Source organism: Bos taurus, chromosome 1 (genome assembly GCF_002263795.3).
Source record: "Bos taurus isolate L1 Dominette 01449 registration number 42190680 breed Hereford chromosome 1, ARS-UCD2.0, whole genome shotgun sequence".
NCBI classification, from domain to species: domain Eukaryota; kingdom Metazoa; phylum Chordata; class Mammalia; order Artiodactyla; family Bovidae; genus Bos; species Bos taurus.
In genome coordinates, this window is record NC_037328.1 from 87,755,939 (window position 1) to 87,766,885 (window position 10,947).

General features: G+C 43.4%; 1 protein-coding gene across 1 annotated transcript in view; it reads right to left on the reverse strand.

Moving 5' to 3' along the window:
- The window catches only part of MFN1 (mitofusin 1), a 44,032-nt gene extending 35,129 nt beyond the window's left edge, over positions 1-8,903 (reverse strand). Inside the window, 4 exon segments of the mRNA NM_001206508.1 lie at positions 2,199-2,361; positions 3,899-4,034; positions 5,963-6,078; positions 8,840-8,903. Of these exon segments, the coding sequence (NP_001193437.1) occupies positions 2,199-2,361; positions 3,899-4,034; positions 5,963-6,074 (411 nt within the window). The 5' untranslated portion in view covers positions 6,075-6,078; positions 8,840-8,903.
- Between the last annotated feature and the right edge of the window lie 2,044 nt (positions 8,904-10,947).

Genomic DNA, 10,947 nt, shown 5'->3' on the forward strand with positions numbered 1-10,947 from the left:
AGGCAAGAATACTGGAGTGGGTTGCCATTTCCTTCCCTGGGAGATCTTCCTGACCAAGGGATTGACCTGGGTCTCTGGCACTGTAGGCACATGCTTTACCATCTGAGACACCAGGGAAGTCCACCAGGGAAGCTATTTTGGGGGGCTCCAAAATCACTGCAGATGGTGATTGCAGCCATGAAATTAAAAGACATTTGCTCCTTGGAAGAAAAGCTATCACCAACCTAGACAGCATATTAAAAAGCAGAGACATTACTTTGCCAACAAAGGTCTGTCTAGTCAAAGCTATGGTTTTTCCAGTGGTCATGTATGGATGTCAGAGTTGGACTGTAAAGAAAGCTGAGCGCAGAAGAATTGATGCTTTTGAACTGTGGTGCTGGAGAAGACTTTTGAGAGTCCCTCGTACTGCAAGGAGATCCAAGCAGTCCATCCTAAAGGAAATTAGTCCTGAATATTCTTTGGAAGGACTGGTGCTGAAGCTGAAACTCCAATACTTTGGCCACCTGATGGGAAGAACAGACTCATCTGAAAGACCCTGATGCTGGGAAAGATTGAAGGCAGGAGGAGAAGGGGACAACAGAGAATGAGATGGTTGAATGGCATCACCGACTCAATGGACATGAGTCTGAGTAAACTCTGGAGTTGGAGATGGACAGGGAAGCCTGGTGTGCTGCAGTCCAGGGGGTCACAAAGAGTCGGAGATGACTGAGCAATTGAACTGAACTGACTGATAGCCTCTCTTTCCGTTTAAGCTCTCTAAAATATTTCTACTCCTCAAGATGACTTCTGATATACATTTGTTTATTATCTTTCATATACGTGTTAAACATACAATTAAGTTCAAAGGGCTTAAGACAAAATTAATAATCAAGGAAAGGGCATCAGCACACATACCTCTATGATTCTTTTGCAATTTAAATGAAACTTTAAAAGGGAAACATCTATTATCAAATGGCCACAGTAGTCCTAATCAGGGTTGAAGTGAATTTCCACAGTGACAATGATAGGTAGTGGTTTTTTGCTTGCTTTTATAAACTTTCTGATAGAATTACAATCTTGTGACTACTCTGTATGGCTTAAAAGTTTTTAATATTTTTATAAATATCATCTCATTTATTGTTCATAAATAAATACTGAAGGGTATTAGACCGATTGAGTTACCTGCTGTGATCAAACAGCAAATTCACAGGAGGATGACTAGACCTATGAATTCACCTACAGTTTAGTCAAAACTAAAATGGCATGGATCTTCACATACTGAACTTCTGTATTTGTGGGAAAGCTCTTATGATTGAAGTGAATATAATGAGAAGCAGTGCCTTTTCCACTTGCTTTCATACCAAAGCAAACACCTTGCATCGTAATTGTTTTTTCTTTTTGTTTGGCTGAGAAAACCTAGTGCCACTGAATTCCTCAAGAAATTTATACAAGGTAGGGAACTACCGGGGAAGGCGATGGCACCGCACTCCAGTACTCTTGCCTGGAAAATCCCAGGGACGGAGGAGCCTGGTAGGCTGCAGTCCACGGGGTCGTTGAGGGTCAGACACAACTGAGCGACTTTGCTTTCACTTTTCACTTTCATGCATTGGAGAAGGAAATGGCAACCCACTCCAGTGTTCTTGCCTGGAGAATCCCAGGGACGGCGGAGCCTGGTGGGCTGCTGTCTATGGAGTTGCACAGAGTCGGACACGACTGAAGCGACTTAGCAGCCGCAGCAGCAGGGAACTACCACTGGCCTTTATCTGTCTAAATAGCATTTAGACATGAATTAGCTTACCAAATATTCTGAAGGCAAAAACAGTTTCTAAAGGCACAGGTGCGGGTCAAAAACAGATTCCAGAGCCGAATTTTTTAAAAGTTTTGTTTAGAAAGACAAGATTTGTGATTAAACAGCGATGACACACTTCAGTAATTTTCTTTTCACTGGGAACAGTACTTTAAAATTTTTATAAACTTTTAATTCTAATTTATCTTCATTTTAAGCTAAGGACAGGTTTTATTCCTCCAAGAATTTAGCTCTGAAGCAAAAGTATTTTAGAAAATCCAAAATATTACTGATGGTTTTAAAAGCTATGAAGAGAAATACTAATGGTTCTTCCATCTCTAGCAATGCAGACATCTTGTAAAGAGCTTTCCAAAAGAACAAGTTAAGGACATTATTTCAGGTGCATTATGCTATTAAAGGTCAAACGGTATACCTTTACACTCCTTTTTTCATCTGACCCTTCTGTCATGAGATAGGCTTTATCTCCATCGGTTCCTTCAACACTCAGGAAGCAATTGGTTGTATGGCCAATCCCACTAGGGAGGACTTTATCCCACAACATGGCATTGATAACAGAGCTCTTCCCACTGCTTGTCCTGAAGAATGAATACACAAAATCAAGACAAAACAATGATAAAAATTTCGTTCTTTCACTGGGTCAAAGGCCAACTTTTTTAGAATGCAATTTTGTACAAAAATTTCACCAGATTCCATTTTGTATGAAAAAGTTGACAACTTGATTTACATAACTATTAGCAAGGTACATTTCAGAAAAATAAAATGGAGAAAAACAAATCCTACCCTTCCCATAAAGAGATCCTCCCTTACCCTTTTTATTTTTCTTGCTTTTTGATTCCCACCACAAGGTGTCGTCTAAGGTCCCGTCTTCTTAAATCTGGGCTGGACCTTCTTCACATGCAAAACCCATTCCTATTTCTTCTTCTCAAGTAGGACAACTGAGTCATCACTTCCCCAACAAGCCTCTTCCCTCTTACTCTGACTGCTGCTGCTGCTAAGTCACTTCAGTCGTGTCCGACTCTGTGCGACCCCAGAGACGGCAGCCCACCAGGCTCCCCCATCCCTGGGATTCTCCAGGCAAGAACACTGGAGTGGGTTGCCATTTCCTTCTCCAATGCATGAAAGTGAAAAGTGAAAGTAAAGTCGCTCAGTCGAGTCCGACTCTTAGCGACCCCATGGACTGCAGCCTACCAGGCTCCTCCGTCCATGGGATTTTCCAGGCAAGAGTACTGGAGTGGAGTGCCACTGCCTTCTCCTTACTTCATACTAGACTCTGCATAAGGTCAAGCGGGTAAACCAAATAATATAAAACAAAAGACAAACAGAAACAGAGCTTGAAGAAAAGTTTTCAAGGACATAAACAAGGTGGTTTAGTAGAGAATAACTGAAAAGGAATACCTTAGATAGCTTGGTCTGGAAAGGTTTCTATAGTGACATTTAGAATGAGACTTAAAGAATACAAAGGAGTCAGACACTGAACAAGACACAGAGAATTCTATGCATAGGCTACCACCAAGCGCTAAAGCCCTCTACGAGGTTAGCTTAATGAGTAAATAAATGCCTCTACTGATATACAACACATGATATCTGAACAACCAAGTATGGGCCCTTGTCATTTGTCTTTGCATCTCTAGTGCCCAACAGAGTGATTGGTATATAGACAGTTAACAAATGGTCCCTAAATTAATGTATGAGCTGTGGCAGAAATCACTCTTTTCACTCCAGAATTTCTTTAAGGAATGGCATGTCTTATTCTTCCTCTGGGAATCATGGAGCTGAAAATCTTTTTGGAAGACACAACCTGATAATCAATAGAAACTTAAAAGAGTAAGTCACAAATGATACTTACCTGTTTTTCTATTCCTATAATTGGCTAAGAAGCCAATTCTTAAAGATGAACACCCTTAAAAAAGAAACGACTTCTTTTATACCATAAAGCTTTTTTTATACCAGGAACTAAAATGAACAAATTATTTTACATGCTAATAGCTTTAACATTTAATATGAGCAGAAACTGCTGTAAAAAGAAGGAATACCCTTGCTGAAACATCAGAAACAAAGCTACAGATACGATCAAGCTGAAAACTCTCCTTGAGAAGAACAGTAAAGAGTTACCTGCCAAAAAAGGCCACTTTCATGTGTCTCCGAGACAGCACCTCACCAATGACGGAAAGCTTGTTTTTATACCTCTGTATTTCTATCAGATCATCCTCCGTAGCTACTCGGTCAAGCTCTGGATTCTTATATGTTGCTGTAAAATTAAAATGGTAGACAAAATAATATAGATGAATATTAAGGTAATTATAGGGCTTCCATTGTAGCTCAGTCAGTAAAGAATCTGCCTTCAATGTAGGAGACCTGGGTTTGATTCCTGAGTTGGAAAGATCCCTGGAGAAGGAAATGGCAACCCACTCCAATAATTATAAAACAGAATACTTAAGATTTGGTTTTGTTCTATATTAACATGACATTTGAAAATAAAAATAGCATGGTATCTGAATATTTGGTAAAAGGTGAATGCCTTGTTCTAACGGGTCATTAAGAATACTGCTCAGAATTACAAAATTATTAAAAATTACAGGGGTCCAGTCAAAAGAGTATTTATTTTTTAAATGTTTATTTGGTTGTGCCATGTCTTAGTTGCAGCATGTAGGATATAATTCCCTGACCAGGATTTGAACCCAGGTCCCCTGCATTGGGACAGTCTTAGCCACTGGACTACCAGGGAAGACCCAAAAGGGTATTTATTATTCATCAGTACAAAGTACCCACCTAAGACCAAAACGCATTTCTGAATAGAGTAACTAGAACCTGCTGCTGCTACTGCTGCTAAGTCGCTTCAGTCGTGTCCGACTCTGTGCGACCCCAGAGACGGCAACCCACCAGGCTCCCCCATCCCTGGGATTCTCCAGGCAAGAACACTGGAGTGGGTTGCCATTTCCTTCTCCAATGCATTAAAGTGAAAAGTGAAAGTGAAGTCGCTCAGTCGAGTCCGACTCTTGGCGACCCCATGGACTGCAGCCTACCAGGCTCCTCCGTCCATGGGATTTTCCAGGCAAGAGTACTGGAGTGGGGTGCCATTGCCTTCTCCGAACTAGAACCTAATATCCACCAATTATAATTTCATTCTGACAGGAGCTTCAAATCTTGAACTGAGAAGAGGGATTCACATGTTAAGAGTGAGGTTTGAATAGGTAATGGTTGTTGTTCAGTCACTAAGCTCTGTCTGACTCTTTGTGACGCCATGGACCACAGCATGCCAGGATTCCCTGTCCTTCACTATCTCCCAGTTTGCTCAAATTCATGTCCATTGAGTCGGTGATGCTATCTAACCATCTCATCCTCTGCCACCCTCTTCTCCTTTTGCCTTCAATCTTTCCCAGCATCAGGTGGCCAAAGTATTGAAGCTTCAGCCAACTCCACTGAGCTGGCTCTTTGCATCAGGTGGCCAAAGTATTAAGAGTTTCAGCTTCAGCATCAGTCCTTCCAATGACTATTCAGGGTTGATTTCCTTTAGGGCTGACTGGTTTGATCTCCTTGCTCTCCAAGGGACTCTCAAGAGTCTTTTCCAGCATCACAGTTCAAAAGCATCAATTCTTTGGTGCTCAGGCTTTATGGTCCAACTTTCACATTCATACTTGACTACTGGAAAACCATAGCTTTGACTATACGGACCTTTGTTGGCGAAGTGATGTCTCTGCTTTTAATACAATGTCTAGGTTTGTCACAGCTTTTCTGTCTCACTTTTCACTAAAATAGATTTGAGATGTTGACTTAACTTTTGAGTTGACAGGGAGATAAGTATAATGGCTAAATGTGGGCCACTTGACTTTTTTGTCCAGGCATTTACAAGCTGTGTGATCTTTGGTAAGCTGCTTACCTTTTCTGTGCCTTAGGTCCTTTATCTTTAAAATGAGTGTGATTACAATGTGCCTCAGTGTTGATTTGAGTATTAAATGAGCTATTATTAAGTGCTTAGAACAGGACCTCACACATACACTTCTTTCTTAGTTGCTATTAATATAATTCAATCTTCCTCCTTTGGTCAGCAGAAATGGGTTTTGTTATGGTATCTCATATAGTACAATGCTCTGTATGTGTTCTGTATCCAAGGTTGAAAGAATAAAGGATCTTTATATATTTCCAAATTAATTATTTTAAAAACTTAGAGAAATTAACCTTCAACAAAATGTGATCCTTCAGTAACAAACTCCAGTAACTGGTCGAAGATTGCTGTAATTGTCTTCTTAGCCAGCACGAAGTGCTTCAGTGGAGAAGCAGTTTCTGCCATTATGCTGAAAATAAAAAGTTAGAAACAAATTAAAGACACGTGAGTTAATGACACTTTTCAGCAACACTGACTCCCCAATGAAACAAACTTCCAAAATATTTATTTGGCTCTGCTGGGTCTCAGTTATAGTTTGTGGGCTCTTCAGCTGCAGCATTCAAGCTCTTAATGGTGGCATGTGGGATCTAGTTCCCTGACCAGGGATCAAACTCGGGCCCCCTGCACTGGGAGTGTGGAGTCTTAGCCATTGTACCACCAGGGAAGTCCCCCTAAATATTCTTACGTAGCTGTTTTTGGGAGAGAAGTGATTTACTCAGACAATTAAAGACTACTTCTGGGCAATATTCCACTAAAATATGTGAAGTCTATTGCCCAAAATTTGACTGCAATTTCTACTTTAGTTCCCTTTGCTGCTGATGAAAACTAGCCAAATTCTGAGTGCATGTGACTCTATTTTTCCCCCCAAACTTTAAACTTTGTATTTTGTACTGGGGTATAGTCAATTAACAATGCTGTGGTAGTTTCAGGTGAACCTTGAAGGTACTCAGCCGTACATAGGTGTGCTAAGTCACTTCAGTTGTATCCAACTCTTTGCAACGCCATGGTCTATAGCCTGCCAAGCTACTCTGTCCATGGGATTCTCTAGGCAAGAATACTGAAGTGGACTGCCATGCCCTCCTCCAGGGATCTTTCTGACCCAGGAATTGAACCGGTGTCTCCTGCATTGGCAAGTGGGTTCTTTACCACTAGCACCACCCGGGAAGCCATACATATACATGTACCATTCTTCCCCAAACCCTCCTCCCATCTAGGCTAGCATATAACATGAAGGTTCCATGTGCTATACAGAAAGTCCTTATTGATTATCCATTTTATATATAGCAGTGTGTACAAGACCTTCTCAAAGTCCCTAACTATCCCTTCCCCTAGCACCATAAGTTCCTTTTCTAAGTCTATGAGTCTTTTTCTGTTTTGTAAGTTTATTTGTATCATTTCTTTTCAGATTCCACATACAAGGGATGTCATAGGATATTTCTCCTTCTCTGACTCATTTCATTCAGTATGACACTCTCTAGGTCCATCCATGCTGCTGCAAATGGTATTATTTCATTCTTTTTAATGGATGAGTAATATTCCATTGTAATATATGTACTGCATCTTTTTTATCCAGTCCTCTGTAGACAGACATTTAAGTTTCCTCCATGTCTTGGCTACTGTAAATAGTGTTGCAATGGACACTGGGGTGCATGTATCCTTTTGGATGTTCTTTTGCAGATCTATGCCCAGGAGTAGGATTGCTGGATCATATGGTAGCTCTATTTTTAGTTTTTTAAGGAACCTCCATACTGTTCTCCATAGTGACTATTACATTCCCATAAGCAATATAGCTGAAACTCCAGTACCTTGGACACCTCATTCGAAGAGTTGACTCATTGGAAAAGACTCTGATGCTGGGAGGGATTGGGGGCAGGAGGAGAAGGGGACAACAGAGGATGAGATGGCTGGATGGCATCACCGACTCGGTGGACTTGAGTTTGAGTGAACTCTGGGAGTTGGTGATGGACAGGGAGGCCTGGCATGCTGCAATTCATGGGGTCGCAAAGAGTCGGACACGACTAAGTGACTGAACTGACTGACTGACTGACTGAAGCAATACAGAAGGGTTCTTTTCTCTCCACACCCTCTCCAGCATTTGTTGTTTTTGGATTTTTTGATGACAGCCATTCTAACTGCTGTGAGGTGATATCTCACTGTAGTTTTGATTTGCATTTCTCTAATAACTACTGAAGCTGAACATCTTTTCATGTGCCTGTTGGTCATCTGTATGTCCTCTTTGGAGAAATGTCTATTCAGGTCTTCTGCCCATTTTTTTGAATGGGTTATTTGTTTTCATGATAGTAAGAGTGCATGTGACTCTTAACTACATCAGGGAGCAGGATGAGTGAGATGAAGCCAAGTTCACCAACAATAAGTTACTGTCTCTCAATCTGGACCTCTAGGTGGTAGATAGGTAGAGTGAGTAAATAGAACTTCAACATCATATTAACGTTTGACGCAATACTAACGTTGAGAAATTAGTTTTCGTCGCAACAAATAAGGAGGCAAGCTTTAAAAAGAGCAATACTAACGTTTAGAAAGTAGGAGTTCTCATCGCAGCATATAAGGAGACAAGCCTTATAGAGAGCATCAACGTTTCCAGCCAAAGTAACAAGAACTTGAAGGAATTTAAGAAAAATAATTTTTTGTGGTAGCTTCTCATAAAAAGCACCCAACAAAACCTATCACACACCTGTCTAATCCTTGTGTGCATGTGTGTAAAATGGAGCAGAGCAGCCATAAAGAAGGCTGAGACTTCCAAGGGGTCAGAAAATGACTGACCGAAGGGCTGCGTGAGAAAGCACGGTGAGAATAACCACCCGGTTCAGCCGGTTGTGAACGCCTGCCTTGGAGAAAGGCCTTTCCCGTCCTCCACACCAGGCGCGGGAGCCCCGCCTGCGGGGCTCGGGGCCAGACCCCACCCCCGTCCCGCGAGCCTTTGCCGGGGCCCGGCCGCCCGACTCCCTGGGCTCTGACCTCGCGGGCTCTGCGGGCCCGACCCGGGAGCCGGCCCCACTCGCAACCCCCCCAGCTCGCTCCTTTGCCGCAGACCCGCGGCGGCGCCTCTTCAAAGAGCGCCCCGCGCACGACTCCCCGTCCCCTATCCCCGGCAGGACGAAGGTCACCCGAACAAAGTGAACCGATCCGCGGCCGAGACAGCGGGCACTCACCCAGTCCGGGCTCCGACTTGTCACCCAGTAACCGCACCTCAGCCACAGCCCTCAAGCAACCTCATTCTCCCAAAAGACGCTGGGAAACTAAGAGGGGGCGGGAGGAGAGGCACGAGGGCGGTTACTTCCGGTCTCTTGCCCTCCCGGATTTTGTTTTGCTCCATGACCGGAAGTGCGTATTCGCCAAACGTCGTATTTCTTAAGGGCAGAGGGCAGAGAGTTTTTGTTAGCAGAGAATGCTGCTACAAGAATGCTTTTCAGTTCCGCTAACTTCTGCTTCGCCTCCGTCTGCCTTCAAAATTTCCAAAGCCCTGCCCAGCCTCGGCGTAGCTAGCTGCCAGCGGTTGGTGTAGTGAGGGAGAACGAAAAGGAGGAGAGGTGCGGTGAGATGAGGTTGGGTTGGGGTGCCAGACAAGGAACCTGCTTGCTCGGCCATCAGCAATAAAGAAAAACCTTTTGACTTATAGACTACCTTAGCTCTGTGTGTGTGTGTGTGTGTGTGTGTGTGTGTGTGTGTGTGTGTGCGCGTGTGTGTGTGTGTGCTTGCTCGGCCATCAGCAATAAATGACTTATAGACTACCTTAGCTCTGTGTGTGTGTGTGTGTGTGTGTGTGTGTGTGTTTGCTCGGCCATCAGCAATAAATGACTTATAGACTACCTTAGCTCTCTGTGTGTGTGTGTGTGTGTGTGTGTGTGTGTGTGTGTGTGTGCTTGCTCGGCCATCAGCAATAAATGACTTATAGACTACCTTAGCTCTGTGTGTGTGTGTGTGTGTGTGTGTGTGTGTGTGTGTGTGCTTGCTCGGCCATCAGCAATAAATGACTTATAGACTACCTTAGCTCTGTGTGTGTGTGTGTGTGTGTGTGTGTGTGTGTGTGTGCGCGCGCGCGCGCGCTCACTTATTCGTGTCCAGCTCTTCGCGTGTCCAACTCTTTGCGACCCCATGGACTCTAGCGTTCCAGACTCCTCTGTGCACAGAATTTTCCAGGGAAGAATACCTGACGAGGTTGCCATTTCTTACTCCAGGGGATCTTCCAGGTCCAGGGTTCCAACCTGTCTCCCGCCTTTGCAAGCGTATTATTTATCACGGAGCCAATCCTTGACTCAGTTCAGTTCAGTCGTGTCCGACTCTTTGAGACCCCATGGACCGCAGCACGCCCAGCCTGCCTGTCCATCACCAGCTCCCGAAGTTTACCCAAACTCATGTCCACTGGGTCGGTGATGCCATCCAACCATCTCATCTTCTGTCCTCCCCTTCTCATCATGCCCTCAATCTCTCCCAGCATCAGGGTCTTTTCAAATGAGTCAGCTCTTCACATCAGGTGGCCAAAGATTTGGAATTTCAGCTTCAACAACAGTCCTTCCAATGAACACTCAGGACTGATCTCCTTTAGGATGGACTGCTTGGATCTCCTTGCAGTACAAGGGACTCTCAAAAGTCTTCTCCAACATCACAGTTCAAAAGCATCAATTCTTCTGTGGTCAGCTTTCTTTACAGTCCAACTCTCACATCCATACATGACTACTGGAAAAACCATAGCTTTGACTAGAGGGACTCTTGTTGACAAAGTAATGTCTCTGCTTTTTAATATGCTGTCTGTGTTGGTCATAACTTTCCTTCCAAGGAGTAAGCATCTCTTAATTTCATGGCTGAAGTCACCATCTGCAGTGATTTTGGAGCCCCCAAAATAAAGTTCCCATTGTTTCCCCCTCTATTAGCCATGAAGTGATGGGACCAGAAGCCATGATCTTACCTTTCTGAGTGTTGAGCTTTAAGCCAACTTTGCCACTCTCCTCTTTCACTTTCATCAAGAGGCTCTTTAGTTCTTCACTTTCTGCCATAAGGGTAGTATCATCTGCATATCTGAGGTTATTGATATTTCTCCTGGCAGTCTTGATTCCAGCTTGTGCTTCTTCCAGCCCAGCGTTTCTTGTGATGTACTCTGTGTATAAGTTAAATAAGCAGGATGACAATATATAGCCTTGATGTATTCCTTTTTCTATTTGGAACCAGTCTGTTGTTCCATGTCCAGTTCTAACTGTTGCTTCCTGACCTACATACAGATTTCTCAAGAGGCAGGTCAGGTGGTCTGGTATTCCCATCTCTT